This window comes from Haliotis asinina, chromosome 6, assembly GCF_037392515.1.
Source record: "Haliotis asinina isolate JCU_RB_2024 chromosome 6, JCU_Hal_asi_v2, whole genome shotgun sequence".
In the NCBI taxonomy this organism is placed as follows: domain Eukaryota; kingdom Metazoa; phylum Mollusca; class Gastropoda; order Lepetellida; family Haliotidae; genus Haliotis; species Haliotis asinina.
The window spans coordinates 2,530,988-2,552,118 of record NC_090285.1 but is presented as its reverse complement, the minus strand read 5'-3'; the positions used below and the strand labels follow the sequence as shown (position 1 = coordinate 2,552,118).

Sequence of the window (21,131 nt, the reverse complement as noted above, 5' to 3'; positions counted from 1 at the left end):
AACAGGGGGATACAGGAGGGTACTAGTACAGAGTACTTGGCCAATGGCACGGTAAACAGGGGAATACAGGAGGGTACTAGTACTGAGCACTTGGCCCATGGCACGGTAAACAGGGGAATACAGGAGGGTACTAGTACAGAGTACTTGGCCCATGGCACGGTAAACAGGGGAATACAGGAGGGTACTAGTACTCAGCACTTGGCCCATGGCACGGTAAACAGGGGAATACAGGAGGGTACTAGTACAGAGTACTTGGCCCATGGCACGGTAAACAGGGGAATACAGGAGGGTACTAGTACAGAGTACTTGGCCCCTGACACGGTAAACAGGGGAATACAGGAGGGTACTAGTACAGAGTACTTGGCCCATGGCACGGTAAACAGGGGAATACAGGAGGGTACTAGTACAGAGTACTTGGCTCCTGGCACGGTAAACAGGGGGATACAGGAGGGTACTAGTACAGAGGACTTGGCCCATGGCACGGTAAACAGGGGGAATACAGGAGGGTACTAGTACAGAGTACTTGGCCCATGGCACGGTAAACAGGGGGATACAGGAGGGTACTAGTACAGAGTACTTGGCCCATGGCACGGTAAACAGGGGGATACAGGAGGGTACTAGTACAGAGTACTTGGCCCATGGCACGGTAAACAGGGGGATACAGGAGGGTACTAGTACAGAGGACTTGGCCCATGGCACGGTAAACAGGGGGATACAGGAGGGTACTAGTACAGAGTACTTGGCCCCTGACACGGTAAACAGGGGGATACAGGAGGGTACTAGTACAGAGTACTTGGCCCATGGCACGGTAAACAGGTGGATACAGGAGGGTACTAGTACAGAGTACTTGGCCCCTGACACGGTAAACAGGGGGATACAGGAGGGTACTAGTACTGAGCACTTGGCCCATGGCACGGTAAACAGGTGGATACAGGAGGGTACTAGTACAGAGTACTTGGCCCCTGACACGGTAAACAGGGGGATACAGGAGGGTACTAGTACTGAGCACTTGGCCCATGGCACGGTAAACAGGGGAATACAGGAGGGTACTAGTACAGAGTACTTGGCCCCTGACACGGTAAACAGGGGAATACAGAAGGGTACTAGTACAGAGTACTTGGCCCATGGCACGGTAAACAGGGGAATACAGGAGGGTACTAGTACAGAGTACTTGGCCCATGACACGGTAAACAGGGGGATACAGGAGGGTACTAGTACTGAGCACTTGGCCCATGGCACGGTAAACAGGGGAATACAAGAGGGTACTAGTACAGAGTACTTGGCCCCTGACACGGTAAACAGGGGAATACAGAAGGGTACTAGTACAGAGTACTTGGACCATGGCACGGTAAACAGGGGAATACAGGAGGGTACTAGTACAGAGTACTTGGCCCATGGCACGGTAAACAGGGGAATACAGGAGGGTACTAGTACAGAGTACTTGGCCCATGGCACGGTAAACAGGAGAATACAGGAGGGTACTAGTACAGAGTACTTGGCCCCTGACACGGTAAACAGGGGGATACAGGAGGGTACTAGTGCAGAGTACTTGGCCCCTGGCACGGTAAACAGGGGGATACAGGAGGGTACTAGTACAGAGTACTTGGCTCCTGGCACGGTAAACAGGGGAATACAGGAGGGTACTAGTACAGAGTACTTGGCTCCTGGCACGGTAAACAGGGGAATACAGAAGGGTACTAGTACAGAGTACTTGGCCCATGGCACGGTAAACAGGGGAATACAGGAGGGTACTAGTACAGAGTACTTGGCCCATGGCACGGTAAACAGGGGAATACAGGAGGGTACTAGTACAGAGTACTTGGCCCATGGCACGGTAAACAGGGGGATACAGGAGGGTACTAGTACAGAGTACTTGGCCCATGGCACGGTAAACAGGGGAATACAGGAGGGTACTAGTACAGAGTACTTGGCCCATGGCACGGTAAACAGGGGAATACAGGAGGGTACTAGTACAGAGTACTTGGCCCATGGCACGGTAAACAGGAGAATACAGGAGGGTACTAGTACAGAGTACTTGGCCCCTGACACGGTAAACAGGGGGATACAGGAGGGTACTAGTGCAGAGTACTTGGCCCCTGGCACGGTAAACAGGGGGATACAGGAGGGTACTAGTACAGAGTACTTGGCTCCTGGCACGGTAAACAGGGGAATACAGGAGGGTACTAGTACAGAGTACTTGGCTCCTGGCACGGTAAACAGGGGAATACAGAAGGGTACTAGTACAGAGTACTTGGCCCATGGCACGGTAAACAGGGGAATACAGGAGGGTACTAGTACAGAGTACTTGGCCCATGGCACGGTAAACAGGGGAATACAGGAGGGTACTAGTACAGAGTACTTGGCCCATGGCACGGTAAACAGGGGGATACAGGAGGGTACTAGTACAGAGTACTTGGCCCATGGCACGGTAAACAGGGGGAAACAGGAGGGTACTAGTACAGAGTACTTGGCCCATGGCACGGTAAATAGGGGAATACAGGAGGGTACTAGTACAGAGCACTTGGCCCATGGCACGGTAAACAGGGGAATACAGGAGGGTACTAGTACAGAGTACTTGGCCCCTGGCACGGTAAACAGGGGAATAAAGGAGGGTACTAGTACAGAGTACTTGGCCCATGGCACGGTAAACAGGGGATTACAGGAGGGTACTAGTACAGAGTACTTGGCCCATGGCACGGTAAACAGGGGGTTACAGGAGGGTACTAGTACAGAGTACTTGGCCCATGGCACGGTAAACAGGGTGATACAGGAGGGTACTAGTACAGAGTACTTGGCCCCTGTCACGGTAAACAGGGGAATACAGGAGGGTACTAGTACAGAGGACTTGGCCCCTGACACGGTAAACAGGGGGATACAGGAGGGTACTAGTACAGAGTACTTGGCCCATGGCACGGTAAACAGGGGAATACAGGAGGGTACTAGTACTGAGTACTTGGCCCCTGACACGGTAAACAGGGGAATACAGGAGGGTACTAGTACAGAGTACTTGGCCCATGGCACGGTAAACAGGGGAATACAGGAGGGTACTAGTACAGAGTACTTGGCCCATGACACGGTAAACAGGGGGATACAGGAGGGTACTAGTACAGAGTACTTGGCTCCTGGCACGGTAAACAGGGGAATACAGGAGGGTACTAGTACAGAGTACTTGGCTCCTGGCACGGTAAACAGGGGAATACAGAAGGGTACTAGTACAGAGTACTTGGCCCATGGCACGGTAAACAGGGGAATACAGGAGGGTACTAGTACAGAGTACTTGGCCCATGGCACGGTAAACAGGGGAATACAGGAGGGTACTAGTACAGAGTACTTGGCCCATGGCACGGTAAACAGGGGGATACAGGAGGGTACTAGTACAGAGTACTTGGCCCATGGCACGGTAAACAGGGGGAAACAGGAGGGTACTAGTACAGAGTACTTGGCCCATGGCACGGTAAATAGGGGAATACAGGAGGGTACTAGTACAGAGCACTTGGCCCATGGCACGGTAAACAGGGGAATACAGGAGGGTACTAGTACAGAGTACTTGGCCCCTGGCACGGTAAACAGGGGAATAAAGGAGGGTACTAGTACAGAGTACTTGGCCCATGGCACGGTAAACAGGGGATTACAGGAGGGTACTAGTACAGACTAATTGGCCCATGGCACGGTAAACAGGGGGTTACAGGAGGGTACTAGTACAGAGTACTTGGCCCATGGCACGGTAAACAGGGTGATACAGGAGGGTACTAGTACAGAGTACTTGGCCCCTGTCACGGTAAACAGGGGAATACAGGAGGGTACTAGTACAGAGGACTTGGCCCCTGACACGGTAAACAGGGGGATACAGGAGGGTACTAGTACAGAGTACTTGGCCCATGGCACGGTAAACAGGGGAATACAGGAGGGTACTAGTACTGAGTACTTGGCCCCTGACACGGTAAACAGGGGAATACAGGAGGGTACTAGTACAGAGTACTTGGCCCATGGCACGGTAAACAGGGGAATACAGGAGGGTACTAGTACAGAGTACTTGGCCCATGACACGGTAAACAGGGGGATACAGGAGGGTACTAGTACAGAGTACTTGGCCCATGGCACGGTAAACAGGGGAATACAGGAGGGTACTAGTACAGAGTACTTGGCCCATGGCACGGTAAACAGGGGAATACAGGAGGGTACTAGTACAGAGTACTTGGCCCATGACACGGTAAACAGGGGGATACAGGAGGGTACTAGTACTGAGCACTTGGCCCATGGCACGGTAAACAGGGGAATACAAGAGGGTACTAGTACAGAGTACTTGGCCCCTGACACGGTAAACAGGGGAATACAGAAGGGTACTAGTACAGAGTACTTGGACCATGGCACGGTAAACAGGGGAATACAGGAGGGTACTAGTACAGAGTACTTGGCCCATGGCACGGTAAACAGGGGAATACAGGAGGGTACTAGTACAGAGTACTTGGCCCATGGCACGGTAAACAGGAGAACACAGGAGGGTACTAGTACAGAGTACTTGGCCCCTGACACGGTAAACAGGGGGATACAGGAGGGTACTAGTGCAGAGTACTTGGCCCCTGGCACGGTAAACAGGGGGATACAGGAGGGTACTAGTACAGAGTACTTGGCTCCTGGCACGGTAAACAGGGGAATACAGGAGGGTACTAGTACAGAGTACTTGGCTCCTGGCACGGTAAACAGGGGAATACAGAAGGGTACTAGTACAGAGTACTTGGCCCATGGCACGGTAAACAGGGGAATACAGGAGGGTACTAGTACAGAGTACTTGGCCCATGGCACGGTAAACAGGGGAATACAGGAGGGTACTAGTACAGAGTACTTGGCCCATGGCACGGTAAACAGGGGGATACAGGAGGGTACTAGTACAGAGTACTTGGCCCATGGCACGGTAAACAGGGGGAAACAGGAGGGTACTAGTACAGAGGACTTGGCCCATGGCACGGTAAACAGGGGGAAACAGGAGGGTACTAGTACAGAGTACTTGGCCCATGGCACGGTAAATAGGGGAATACAGGAGGGTACTAGTACAGAGCACTTGGCCCATGGCACGGTAAACAGGGGAATACAGGAGGGTACTAGTACAGAGTACTTGGCCCATGGCACGGTAAACAGGGGAATAAAGGAGGGTACTAGTACAGAGTACTTGGCCCATGGCACGGTAAACAGGGGAGTACAGGAGGGTACTAGTACAGAGTACTTGGCCCATGGCACGGTAAACAGGGGGATACAGGAGGGTACTAGTACAGAGGACTTGGCCCATGGCACGGTAAACAGGGGGATACAGGAGGGTACTAGTACAGAGTACTTGGCCCCTGTCACGGTAAACAGGGGAATACAGGAGGGTACTAGTACAGAGGACTTGGCCCCTGACACGGTAAACAGGGGGATACAGGAGGGTACTAGTACAGAGTACTTGGCCCATGGCACGGTAAACAGGGGAATACAGGAGGGTACTAGTACTGAGTACTTGGCCCCTGACACGGTAAACAGGGGAGTACAGGAGGGTACTAGTACAGAGTACTTGGCCCATGGCACGGTAAACAGGGGGATACAGGAGGGTACTAGTACAGAGGACTTGGCCCCTGACACGGTAAACAGGGTGATACAGGAGGGTACTAGTACAGAGTACTTGGCCATTGACACGGTAAACAGGGGAATACAAGAGGGTACTAGTACAGAGTACTTGGCCCCTGACACGGTAAACAGGGGGATACAGGAGGGTACTAGTACAGAGTACTTGGCCCCTGACACGGTAAACAGGGGAATACAGGAGGGTACTAGTACAGAGTACTTGGCCCATGGCACGGTAAACAGGGGGATACAGGAGGGTACTAGTACAGAGTACTTGGCCCCTGACACGGTAAACAGGGGGATACAGGAGGGTACTAGTACAGAAAACTTGGCCCATGGCACGGTAAACAGGGGGCTACAGGAGGGTACTAGTACAGAGTACTTGGCCCATGGCACGGTAAACAGGGGGATACAGGAGGGTACTAGTACAGAGTACTTGGCCCATGGCACGGTAAACAGGGGGATACAGGAGGGTACTAGTACAGAGTACTTGGCCCATGACACGGTAAACAGGGGGATACAGGAGGGTACTAGTACTGAGCACTTGGCCCATGGCACGGTAAACAGGGGAATACAGGAGGGTACTAGTACAGAGTACTTGGCCCCTGACACGGTAAACAGGGGAATACAGAAGGGTACTAGTACAGAGTACTTGGCCCATGGCACGGTAAACAGGGGAATACAGGAGGGTACTAGTACAGAGTACTTGGCCCATGGCACGGTAAACAGGGGAATACAGGAGGGTACTAGTACAGAGTACTTGGCCCATGGCACGGTAAACAGGAGAATACAGGAGGGTACTAGTACAGAGTACTTGGCCCCTGACACGGTAAACAGGGGGATACAGGAGGGTACTAGTGCAGAGTACTTGGCCCCTGGCACGGTAAACAGGGGGATACAGGAGGGTACTAGTACAGAGTACTTGGCTCCTGGCACGGTAAACAGGGGAATACAGGAGGGTACTAGTACAGAGTACTTGGCTCCTGGCACGGTAAACAGGGGAATACAGAAGGGTACTAGTACAGAGTACTTGGCCCATGGCACGGTAAACAGGGGAATACAGGAGGGTACTAGTACAGAGTACTTGGCCCATGGCACGGTAAACAGGGGAATACAGGAGGGTACTAGTACAGAGTACTTGGCCCATGGCACGGTAAACAGGGGGATACAGGAGGGTACTAGTACAGAGTACTTGGTCCATGGCACGGTAAACAGGGGGAAACAGGAGGGTACTAGTACAGAGTACTTGGCCCATGGCACGGTAAATAGGGGAATACAGGAGGGTACTAGTACAGAGCACTTGGCCCATGGCACGGTAAACAGGGGAATACAGGAGGGTACTAGTACAGAGTACTTGGCCCCTGGCACGGTAAACAGGGGAATAAAGGAGGGTACTAGTACAGAGTACTTGGCCCATGGCACGGTAAACAGGGGATTACAGGAGGGTACTAGTACAGAGTACTTGGCCCATGGCACGGTAAACAGGGGGTTACAGGAGGGTACTAGTACAGAGTACTTGGCCCATGGCACGGTAAACAGGGTGATACAGGAGGGTACTAGTACAGAGTACTTGGCCCCTGTCACGGTAAACAGGGGAATACAGGAGGGTACTAGTACAGAGGACTTGGCCCCTGACACGGTAAACAGGGGGATACAGGAGGGTACTAGTACAGAGTACTTGGCCCATGGCACGGTAAACAGGGGAATACAGGAGGGTACTAGTACTGAGTACTTGGCCCCTGACACGGTAAACAGGGGAATACAGGAGGGTACTAGTACAGAGTACTTGGCCCATGGCACGGTAAACAGGGGGATACAGGAGGGTACTAGTACAGAGTACTTGGCCCCTGACACGGTAAACAGGGGGATGCAGGAGGGTACTAGTACAGAGTACTTGGCCCCTGACACGGTAAACAGGGGAATACAGGAGGGTACTAGTACAGAGTACTTGGCCCATGGCACGGTAAACAGGGGGAAACAGGAGGGTACTAGTACAGAGTACTTGGCCCATGGCACGGTAAATAGGGGAATACAGGAGGGTACTAGTACAGAGCACTTGGCCTATGGCACGGTAAACAGGGGAATACAGGAGGGTACTAGTACAGAGTACTTGGCCCATGGCACGGTAAACAGGGGAATAAAGGAGGGTACTAGTACAGAGTACTTGGCCCATGGCACGGTAAACAGGGGAGTACAGGAGGGTACTAGTACAGAGTACTTGGCCCATGGCACGGTAAACAGGGGAATACAGGAGGGTACTAGTACAGAGGACTTGGCCCATGGCACGGTAAACAGGGGGATACAGGAGGGTACTAGTACAGAGTACTTGGCCCCTGTCACGGTAAACAGGGGAATACAGGAGGGTACTAGTACAGAGGACTTGGCCCCTGACACGGTAAACAGGGGGATACAGGAGGGTACTAGTACAGAGTACTTGGCCCATGGCACGGTAAACAGGGGAATACAGGAGGGTACTAGTACTGAGTACTTGGCCCCTGACACGGTAAACAGGGGAATACAGGAGGGTACTAGTACAGAGTACTTGGCCCATGGCACGGTAAACAGGGGGATACAGGAGGGTACTAGTACAGAGGACTTGGCCCCTGACACGGTAAACAGGGGGATACAGGAGGGTACTAGTACAGAGTACTTGGCCCCTGACACGGTAAACAGGGGAATACAGGAGGGTACTAGTACAGAGTACTTGGCCGCTGACACGGTAAACAGGGGGATACAGGAGGGTACTAGTACAGAGTACTTGGCCCCTGACACGGTAAACAGGGGAATACAGGAGGGTACTAGTACAGAGTACTTGGCCCCTAGGACGGTGCACAGGGGAATACATGAAACACACAGCTAAATCTCGAGTAAGTCAACTGACAATGCACATATTATACCGGATGCATACTATGGACCTGGAATAATTGCAGCGTATATATTGTTATGCTTAACATATCCTCAAGGTAGTTTTAGCGCTAGGGTGACAGTAACTCCCATACCTCAACACAGACCGCTCAATCTAACAATTACTGAAAAGACACAAAAAGTGACAAACTGTCTAATCTCTACTAAAAGTCCAATTATGTCGATTATGTCAAAACTATGTAGCAACAGTAACATGGATTGGCCATCGGCACAAATACCTGCAAAGGCAAACCAGTCGTTCACACATGAAAAATAGCCACGGAAACGTACGATACAAGTAAAATAGGGAATTGACCTACTAATTGACCTATTTTGTCATAAAAAACTTTTTAAAGTTTTTAAAGCTTCTTGAAGAACCTTCCATTCACAATTAGCTAAGGCATCGTCTGAAGAATGTGTTTTACTCGTCTGTCCGTGATCTGAACGAAATTAACATATCGAGGCAATTCCACGTCAAAATCTCATCTTTTTCTGTAAGAAATCGAATTACGGATAACATAACAGCAGGGACATTAGCACCATACATGCAGCTGATCCATCGTTGGACGCTCTGCATTGATCACAACATGGTCAAATCAACCTTACCCACCCACTGGCTATATAAGTACGGCGCTTGTACACACGACACACACTCAGGTGGCTTGAGATGGCGCTTCATACACTTTACATCTGTTGCTTTACTGTGTTGCTGGGAGCAGTTGTAGGCCGGGCCGAACAAACCATGACAACCTCAGACTACAGAGATCAGGAAGGATTAGACATCTCAAGTCCTGATACCATGTCTGTTTCCAGGTCGGGGAACTGTACTGTAGATCCAGATTTAATGGATGGCTATACTGACGGTGTGCTGTGTGACACCCCTGATGTACATCCCGACTTCAACGACACCGACGGTGAGACCAAGACAAAGTCATGCAGCGACGGGAGTAACACGTGTTCAGAGATAAAGTCTTCACCTGTTTCCATCATCTCGCAGGGACAGCTCAGTAAGGAACAATATGAACTGGGAGGAAACATAAGCCGTTACCTCCTCTTTCCTCTGTTCTTCAGTGCAGTCCTTCTGAACACATTCAATCTGTTGGTGTACACGGACCCCTCCATGAGGAGTCCCACAAACACTTACCTGATAGCTCTCGCCGCTGATGAACTCCTCTTTGCCGTATTATCTTCTGCGAGGCACATTCTTAGACAAGTATACGGAACTGATGCAGTCAAGAGGCAAGACTATCTGTATTTTGCTTTGTTTGGATCAAATTTCTGTTTGGCGAGTCTCCGTGTCCTGATGTACTGTTTTACTGTTCTGGTGTCCACGGAGCGCTTCCTAGCAGTTGCCTTCCCTTTGAAGTCCAGAAACTTTCGTCTTATCAAGTCACCAATTATCTTCATAATATCGGTGACGATTATTTGCTTTTCCTGCCATTTACCAGGATCATTTAAATACAATGTTGTGCCCAAACCGAACACGACAGACTATACCCTCGCGCCATCGGCGATTTTCATAAATAACAGGGACTTCCTTCTTGGTCTTGGAATGGCCAATAAAGTACTATACACATACCTCGTCCTCGTGTGTGGCCTCGTCATGAACCTATGCGTCCTCCTGGCTCTCAGAAAACACAGCAAGAACAGAGCAAAGATGAACACGACTGTGGATGCAGAGAAGACGGCAAAGCGAGAGAGGCAGACTACAATCACCATCCTAACGTCGACATTCCTGTTCACAGTGCTGGCAATTCCTCTGGCAACCGACTCAGTGGTCCAGGCATTTGTGGCTGACTATAATATATACAGGAAGGAACATTATGTCAATATGCTGATGAAAGACGTCAACGGTTTACTCATCATGTTCAGCCTGTCCACCGACTTCGTGTTCTACATCACACTAAGTAAGGCTTACCGACGAACCTTCTTCAGACGACTTCCTTTCATGGCCACGATGTGCAGACGACAGAAGTACAAGCGAGATTCTACTCTCTCCGAGCCTCAGACGAAAATGTCCACTATCTCTGACAGTGTAAGCAATGGTGCATGAGCAAGGTAATATGAACACAATATTTTAATTCATATAAACCTGGTGTAGCCTTAGCTTGATGGAGTACCTGTATACTATGTTAATGTACTGATATAGATTATTGTGTAATGCATAACCAGTCTTTGCTATCCTCAAAAACAAATTCTGTTCGGTGTAAATAGAAAAAAAAATCACACAGGAAATCCTTGCCAAATACGTTTGCACTATTCGACCAAACTATGTCTTTATGAATCATTATTAAGCCAAATACCAAGTGTTCGCTGAAACGTGAGAATATCCTACCATAGTGCCATCACGTCACAAATAAATGCCAAGGCTATTGACATGTTCTCCTGATAAAAGAAACAGGCGAATGTATGACACAGAGCAAACCAGGGGATTGGTTTTCCGGACATGATTTTGTCGGTAGTGTTTATGGTGTATAAGCGTACACAATCTGTTTGGACAGATCTGAACTCGATCCGTTTCCAAAATAGTAAAATATCAACAAAAGAACACACGCGGAGTTGGAGGTGGAAACCCCGCTGAACTCAGCTTAACTCCAATGAAATGGATCGGATAATGCGTGATTCAGGGTTGTTGATGATATGAAATATTTTGGCTCATATTTGGATATTGAATTGGCGTTATTTTGTAGCTTAACCCACCAAGCGAACATAGCGGATGACAAGTATTTTTGTAACGTGTATTCGGATGTTCTTGCTGTGTAAAGTTGACTGATATTTTTCTGGAGTTGATTTAATGTCTGCAAATAACACAGTGCTGCGTTCAATTAATCGTTCAGAAGTAATTTATTGTTGCGTAATATTCGTTCTACTTGTAACTGAAGTGTATTGCTGAAGAATAATCGATGTTGTTTTCAAGTTGACGTATTCTCTGTTGCTTGTACAGTTACAGTGTACAATAAATTGTTGAAAACCCACACAGTTTTGTGTAGTGTCCGTGTGAGTGAAATGCCAGGGGACGATCCTTGTTTGCACAAGAAAAGACGTGAATTGTTCAAGCAGCTTAGCCAGTAGCGTGTGATATATTCCAGTTTACATCTTCGTTGAGTGCTGACAATATGCCACCCAGGGCCTTCGAAGCTCTCTTGGCGCTAAGGTAGACGTAAGTGGCACACATTAACATTGACTACCTTATCGCTAAGAGTGCTTCGAAAATCTAGGCCCAGGAGTCGAAGAGTTAACGTGGAACACTATAGTCTGCCCGAGTTTTACGTCGTTTTTACCAATATTACAGCAACAACATAAGAATAGACTTAACACTTTGTACCCATATGAGTATGATCAGACGCTTTAACCACTAGGCTACCCCGCCGCCCCTGGGACATTATACACTAACAGTATTGCACATTTGTATTTAACCATGACATAAACGTAAGACACAAACAGATGCATGCTATACATATACAAATTACACAACCGAATGGGGACCTCGAGATTTGTCGCTGTTGTTCACAAACACCAATAACACCCTTGATGCAGAAGATAATGTTTTAACTGAGTGGGGGGGGGGGGGGGGGGGGGGGGGGGGGGGGGGGGAGTGGTACAATGATATCAGTATTGCCAAATGGGTATCACAGGTTACAAGATCGTGAATCGTCTCATGAGATTACTAAATATTTCTGTAGAGCTAATCAGTAACGTCATCGATGTTCAAGATCACGAGAGGTAAGGAGGGGACAACTGAAGTAAAGAAAAGTGGGCGTGGTGTTACCACGGAGACACGATCCGCTTAGCGATGAGGACATCATGTACTTGCGACTGTCATTGTTCGCTGGAATGAACAATTTGATGATGAAATAAACTGTCAATTGCTTTAGAACAGAACCCATTGCGGATGTCAATGATCACTACAACAATGTTGGGATATCACTCAATATATCACCCTTTCAGCAGAAGATGACAAAGGGCAAAATGGGTGATAGATCATCCTCTGTGAGGACTCCCTCTTTGTGAATTTAGCTGCCACGACAGATCAAGTGCGGGGACCTATTCTTCATTTGTATAAGTTTTAAAAATCTCCTCTTCAATCATGCCTAAAACTCAAATTTCTATTTCAAGGTTGACATGCTGATCAGAAACCACTAAGCAGGTAAAGTTGGAAGGAAGGCGTTGTACAAAAATAATTACCGTTATGCTTTACAGATTAAGATGAAAAGTGCACCAGAGAAGGTTGGGTGATTCTGAAACAGCGAGCCTGGTAAGACCCATCATCAGGGCCCTTGCCCACTCTATACGCAACCCATGCAGTGAATGGGACTTATCCCAGGAGAGAGTTGCCTTGTCGAATAAATAAGGAACTTTCCGAAGAATATGAAACCTCCCCAATACTGCAGCCTTCTGCATTACCCAGATTGTCAGAAGTTATGTGCTCCCGGTGGAAAACCCAGGCACTCTCCCGATCTGACCAAAGACATCAGGAGGTACCAAACCAAGGTCACCGAAAACAATGTGAGGTCTGACGACAGTGTACTTGGGGTGCAAGCGAGACAATGCGAGGTCCGCATGTTTAGCATGCTTTTCCTGAATCTTGCCAATCACATTGCTGTCAAAAGGGTCAGAAAATTCAACGATATAAATAAATTAATTTTCCATGACGCCCATGTTCAGGGTCGTACCATGGATGGAGTGGAAGTCGTAATCATGGTGGAGGCGGCAGTAACAGCCAGGAGCCATGTCAACACGTCGTTTATAATATGATGTTTGTGAGAAGGAAGGGCATCCAATGACAAGATGTTGGGCAGTCTCTGTAAATGCATTACAAATTCGACATTTTTTGTTAACATCTTATTTTAGAATCACATGTTGGCGACAGCGAGTGGGGAGTAAGTGATCTTGGGCAGCAAAATTTAAGCCCTCAGTTTCACATTTATGACCAGCCGACTTCATCCAGGCGAAGGAGTCAGTTAGGTTATTGTTCTCTTCACAAGAATGATTTCTCAGACAACTTCTCCACAAATGGTCGACTCCGGGTAGACTTGGTGAAAGACTTCACCTGATTTACTCCCATCGCTGCACCGTCAAGCAGTACATCGTTATCAGCAAAATCAACCTCAGATTTCAGTGTGTGTCCAACAACCTTGGTACGCTTAAAATAGCTGTGGAATTGCTTACATTTACGAGTCTTGATATGCATCGCCAAAGGATTATTCGATAAATACATATGTGCAAGACTACACAATAAAATTCTATCATGAAGAGCCTCCACATACATCAAACCCCGACCTCCCGAACTGTATGGCATATCTAAACGATTGCGAGAGGGACGAGGGTGATGGGTTCTGTAATCAGACATGATCCTCATGGTCAGACGGTCAAGTATTAAGTCTAATGTTGCTGATCCCAGGGAGACTATATATCCCTGCTAATCTCTGTCGGTGCCATGTGCAGCTGTACATTGTACGCCTCCACTCTTAGCAGCGGGTCCACTTGTGTTGCGAATTAGACATATAACTGGTATCAGGTCCAAGTGGCATGTTGGATGCCAGTTATCACTGGTATTGGAGCCACATGTTGTGTTGCTAATTCTATCCATGACTGGTATCAGGTCCAGTTCTCTTGTTGTTTGCCATCTATGTTTGGCATGGGTTCAACTTGGCATGTACATTGCCATCTACCAAGTTTTCATGTTGTTCACACGTCATTTGCACGTCATGCACTAACCTGGTGTATTATAGAGCTGTGCATTGTGTCTGATTGCCGTTGTTATGTGCTAGACAGACTAGTATACTATAGACAGAGACGCCAAGAAACATATCCTATCAAGCAATCACCTGACATTCCTGATGAGATGCAAGGACCAACAAGTCATTCCCAGAGGACTAGAACTGCGCTCACCCATCCAGTCGGCGGCAGCTAAAGCTATCCTCCATCAAGCGTCCAAACGACTCCTGGCCGAACGTATCAGACACCACCGAAAAATGAAGGCCATCGGCATCATCTCCATCCATCAACACCAATCAATGCTTGGTACCTACCTCATCCCTGAGTTATTCTCCACACTAAGAACTGCCCAGACCACTGCCAACAACAAACTTGACGCTTCCACCAAGTTCGTACACATTAAGAAGTTCCAACAACTCACCTCTTCCACTAACTATGGAAAGAAGAAACCCTCTCCCACCATGAAGACTGTTGTGAACCTTAGCAAGAAACAGCTCACAACAAACCAGTATCCTTGCCAAAGGACTCAAGTTCCCCTCCCCACTCAAGATCAGCGCAGATCTGTTTATCTTATTTAACATAGAGAAGGGGTGACAACAACTGGCCCCTGGGGAAAAAGTGGACTATCTCCGCCTCCAGATCAGTAACATGCTGCTGAAGGTACAACCGCAAAGACCCAACCTCACCAAATCTGACAGACTGGCCATCAGACAACTCAAGCAAGATCTAGTCATCACCATTGTACCAGCGGACAAAGGCAGGGCCACAGTTGTGTTAGATCAGCCCCACTTCCATTCCATGGCGGACAACATGCTGCAGGACACCTACAAGAAGATCAGTAAGGATCCCACTGCTAAACTTCAACGACAACACAAGATCTGTCTCAAGAAACCGTTTGATAATTATGAAATATTTGTGAACTTACATCGAAAACTCTCCGTAACGCATCCCCAACCTCCGTACGCCAGAGCAATTGTCAAAACTCGCCTCCTGATTTGTTCCCGTGATACAGTATTCTATAACACTGCTCAACACCTCACCCGAGTACTTGCCCCATTAGGAAAATCAGTCAAGTCTTTCATTTTGGACTAGTGCATCTAGTGCATTTTGCAAGAAACTCTATGAAATATCTGACCCTGGTCCCATCATCGGGTATGATGTTGTAGACCTGTTCACTAACGTACCACGAGAAGATGCCCTCCGCGTGCCTTGTGATGGAGACTCGACAACCTTGATGAACCCCTAGACACCAGCCTCACTATTGAGTCCATAATCAACCTAACCTCAGACTGCGTTGAATCAACCTGCTTCACCTGGGGCGAAGAAATCTACGAACAAATACATGGACTGCCCATGGGTTCGCCACTATCGCCTATTCTCAGCGAAATATACCTCACGGACCTGGAAGAGAAAGCCCTACTGACGTCACCCGTGAAACCTATGCGTTGGCATGGTAAGGTTGACGACACGTTTGTCGTCCTCCACCCTGGCCAAGATCCAGACCAGCTACTACAACACCTGAACAGCCAACACCATCGCATTAGATTTACTTCGGAACCTGAAGCCAATAACACGCAGACATTCCTTGATGTCTTTGTGGCCCGCATTCCTAACCAACACACTCCAGACCACCGTTTACCTCCAAACCGACACACACCAACCAATATGTGAACTACCACTCCAACCATCCATCGCAGGTAAAGACTGGCATAATATCCACTCTCACCAGGAGAGCCAAGAACATCTGCTCCACCAATCTCCAAGAGGAATTATACCATCTCAAAGACTCGTTCATTGGCCTCAATGATTATCCACCTGAATTGGTCAACAGGACCATTGCCTCCACCCTATCAGCAACATCTACGCCACCAAGAACAAGAACAGAGCCAGCACCGATAAAAATGTCCATCCCCTACATTGGCAAGACTTCACACCAGATAAGCAGACTCCTGAAGTAGCAAGCCGGTATAGAGACCACATTCTCTAACGCCACAAACTCTAACTAACCTTCTACAGGTCAACGGGCGTAACCACTCCAAAAGCAGAAAATCCAATCCAAAGGGTGTTGTCTAAAAAATGACTGTAACTGTGGACAATCGTATATTGGAGAAACATCCAGGCCAATCAACACCGGGGTGAAAGAGCACCAGACATCAACAAATAAATCCGACAACGAATCTGTCTTATCTGCCTCTTACTTGCTTGACAACGATACGTCGCTCCACCTGAATTATAGAATTTGCTCATCCTCAAAGTTTTGTCCTTATCTATAGACAGAGGCGTCACTTGCCTCACCTGCAGTCACGGACAGAACAGTAGGAAATGGCGCTACTTCAAAGGACTGTTCTTAGGATAAGTCTCCATTACAATATAAAATTGGTTGCATACATTTCTACAATGATAAGCAATGATAATCATTATCCGCACGGCCACATGGGCCGACGAAAGTGTAGGGGTTAGATTATCTACTTAAAGTTACTGTCATTAAACTGATTTTACGCGCGCTTCAGTTATTGTTATGTAGCATCATTAAATGATCATCTACATTGTAATTACCCATCATTGACAGTATATATGTTAGAGCAAACACTTCTCCTCGATTTTGGTAGACAATGTAAAACCATCGGGGTCGGGAAAGCCCTCCGGTTTTACACTGTCTACCAAAACCTCGGAGGTGTGTTTTCTCCTTTACATAAAGAACGTTTATCTGGGTAAGGTGCTACAATGTTCAACAATTTGATACAATATACTTGGATGACATCCTTTTGTACTGAACAATTAGTAGGAAATTGCCCTGCAGAGTTAGTAAGATATTGATTTGCTATAAAGAACACTTACGATACTACCCTACTGTATTGACCAATTAGTACCATAATGCGCTTCCATAATGAATACACAGGAGGGTAAGATACTACTGTGATATATATATTCACATATATGTGAAAGATACTGGTCCATTGTGATTAATAATCCTTTTAGTAATCAGCTATGCGATTGAGAGTGTACTTGGATTATACCCTACTATAGTACAGTGATGCTTTCTTGTACTGAACAATTAGTTGAAAACTGACGTACTCCACGACTGGAATAAAGCAACTGAGCGTTCTTTGATGTGATATTATTGTAAATACAAAAGGATTATAACATAATTCGTGCTGTTTTCCTTAATCGGTGTTTAGCAGTTGGTAAAATGGAAGTCTGTACGATCTGACACTAGGCATCGTCACAAGCCTTTAGAGAAATGTGATGTCAAACGTCCGCTGACAAAATTTAGTATCGGGTGTGTCCACTATTAGCGTTGATGCAGATTTGATAAGGAGGACGCACAGACAACAAACAATAAGCGACTGTTCCATGTCTAACTAACGCTTCTTCCAATTCAGTTTACGTTATTGGCTGATTCTGGGCTTGATAAGTCCATTTCTTACCAAGCGTGTTCGATAAGTGACAAGTCAGGAGAAACAGTTGGCTAGTGGAGTGCTGGAATGTTCTAAGATTGCCATAGACAATTGCCAAATGTGACGTCAGCAAACTAGCGACATTAAACAACGTCATTATACCGTTCCCCTCGTTATTTGTAAAACCTTGTAAAGCTATCTGAGTTGTCCGAATGACATCTCGAGATGTGTGCGAGAAAAGCTCAGTACTGGTAAATGAATCAATAGCACATCTAGGTGTAGCAATACAGGACACATCTAGGTGTAGTAATACAGGACACATCCAGGTGTAGTAATACAGGACACATCCAGGTGTAGTAATACAGGACACATCTAGGTGTAGTAATACAGGACACATCTAGGTGTAGTAATACAGGACACATCTAGGTGTAGTAATACAGGACACATCTAGGTGTAGTAATACAGGACACATCTAGGTGTAGTAATACAGGACACATCTAGGTGTAGTAATACAGGACACATCTAGGTGTAGTAATACAGGACACATCTAGGTGTAGTAATACAGGACACATCTAGGTGTAGTAATACAGGACACATCTTAGGGATAACAACTTCTTGAATTTATTTCACACGACATTCCGGGGTTTGTTCTAGGCCCATCATCTGTTTGAACTGAACCGTAAGTGAGTGAGTTTAGTTTTACGCCGCACTCGGCAATATTCCAGCCATATAGCGGTGGTATGTAAATAATCGAGTCTGGATCAGACAATCCAGTGATCAACAACATGAGCATCGATCTGCGCAACTGGGAACCGATGACATGTATCAGCCAAGTCAACAAGCCTGACCACCTGATCCCGTTAATCGCCTCTTACGACAAGCATAGTCGCCTGTTATGGCAAGCATGGGTTGCTGAAGGCCTATCACGGGCCTGTAAAGATTTGGATGACTGCTTGTTACACAACAATTTTTATAATTAAATCATAATCAAAAAATCGCAATTATAATCCATCATGTGAAATTAGATAGGTTGTAGTTTTTGAGTAAACACCGTCACGAAAAGTATCCTGTAGAAAGCCCGCGATTCTATGATTTTACGATTGCTTCAAATTTGCTGTGAGGCACACATTGCAGTGTATTTATCTGTGAAAGCAAAAACAGATCGGTGATAGATTTTTGTCTCCTTTCAGAAATGGCGATATTCTTAGTGGCTTTCGGTACTGAACAGACTTGGAAGGAACTGTTGTGCTGTACACCTTCTTCATCATGACGGGGGTCGGGGGTAAAAGCGGGTGTCAGTGGCCAAAGGAATAAGCATCGAGCTTTATACATTACGCAATCCAAATTTCATCTGCTGGCATGTCGCCATTTTGCCCTAGGGATGTTCAACGACACCACTTATCAGATTACATTTGAACGCATTTCAGTGTTAATCCTTAGTGCAAGTCATGAATTAGGCATCTGACAACGTAATTAAGTTTGCTCTACCTATATATGCAGCGTAGATTTGTCAAATGAATGAAGGCCAGGGAGATAACAGCATATACTACACAACATCATTATCCACCTGACGAAGGAGCAAGAACCAGCCCAGAAACGTTGCCAAAAAGAAATCAAGAAGTTGTAATACATAAGATTTGTCTTGTATTACCACACCAACTTCTAAATGCCTTTGAGGCATCTCATGCTTATTGCCATCTATTACTGGTATCAGGTCAACTAGCCATGTTGATTGCCATCTACCATTGGTATCGTGTCCTGCCATCCAGCACAGGCATCAGGCACACTTGACATGTTGACTGCCATCCAGCACAGGCATCAGGCACACTTGACATGTTGCTTGTCATCCAGTACAGGCATCAGGTACACTTGACATGTTGACTGCCATCCGGCACAGGCATCAGGTACACTTGACCTGTTGCTTGCCATCCAGTACAGGCATCAGACACACTTGACATGTTGACTGCCATCCAGCACAGGCATCAGGTACACTTGACATGTTGCTTGCCATCCAGCACAGGCATCAGGTACACTTGACCTGTTGCTTGCCATCCAGTACAGGCATCAGACACACTTGACATGTTGACTGCCATCCAGCACAGGCATCAGGTACACTTGACATGTTGCTTGCCATCCAGCACAGGCATCAGGTACACTTGACATGTTGACTGCCATCCAGCACAGGCATCAGGCACACTTGACATGTTGACTGCCATCCAGCACAGGCATCAGGTACACTTGACATGTTGACTGCCATCCAGTTCAGGCATCAGGCACACTTGACATGTTGCTTGCCATCCAGTTCAGGCATCAGGCACACTTGACCTGTTGCTTGCCATCCGGCACAGGCATCAGGTACACTTGACATGTTGACTGCCATCCAGTTCAGGCATCAGGCACACTTGACATGTTGACTGCCATCCAGCACAGGCATCAGGCACACTTGACATGTTGACTGCCATCCAGCACAGGCATCAGGTACACTTGACATGTTGACTACCATCCAGTTCAGGCATCAGGCACACTTGACATGTTGCTTGCCATTCGGCACAGGCATCAGGCACACTTGACCTGTTGCTTGCCATCCAGTACAGGCATCAGACACACTTGACATGTTGACTGCCATCCAGCACAGGCATCAGGTACACTTGACATGTTGCTTGCCATCCAGCACAGGCATCAGGCACACTTGACATGTTGCTTGCCATCCAGTTCAGGCATCAGGCACACTTGACCTGTTGCTTGCCATCCGGCACAGGCATCAGGTACACTTGACATGTTGACTGCCATCCAGCACAGGCATCAGGCACACTTGACATGTTGACTGCCATCCGGCAGAGGCATCAGACACACTTGACATGTTGACTGCCATCCAGTTCAGGCATCAGGCACACTTGACATGTTGCTTGCCATCCAGCACAGGCATCAGGCACACTTGACATGTTGCTTGCCATCCAGTTCAGGCATCAGGCACACTTGACCTGTTGCTTGCCATCCGGCACAGGCATCAGGTACACTTGACATGTTGACTGCCATCCAGCACAGGCATCAGGCACACTTGACATGTTGACTGCCATCCGGCAGAGGCATCAGACACACTTGACATGTTGACTGCCATCCAGTACAGGCATCAGGCACACTTGACATGTTGCTTGCCATCCAGTTCAGGCATCAGGCACACTTGACCTGTTGCTTGCCATCCGGCACAGGCATCAGGCACACTTGACATGTTGACTGCCATCCAGTTCAGGCATCAGGCACACTTGACATGTTGCTTGCCATCCAGTTCAGGCATCAGGCACACTTGACTTGTTGCTTGCCATCCGGCACAGGCATCAGGCACACTTGACATGTTGACTGCCATCCAGCACAGGCATCAGGCACACTTGACATGTTGACTGCCATCCAGCACAGGTATCAGGCACACTTGACATGTTGACTGCCATCCAGCACAGGCATCAGGTACACTTGACATGTTGACTGCCATCCAGTTCAGGCATCAGGCACACTTGACAT

General features: G+C 47.6%; 1 protein-coding gene across 1 annotated transcript; it reads left to right on the top strand.

Annotated features, from left to right (window-relative positions):
• The first annotated feature begins 9,241 nt into the window (after positions 1-9,241).
• Positions 9,242-10,552, top strand: LOC137286728 (rhodopsin, GQ-coupled-like). The gene has a single exon (XM_067818710.1). It carries the CDS (start codon positions 9,242-9,244, stop codon positions 10,550-10,552), a length of 1,311 nt encoding a protein of 436 aa, XP_067674811.1.
• Positions 10,553-21,131: the final 10,579 nt, after the last annotated feature.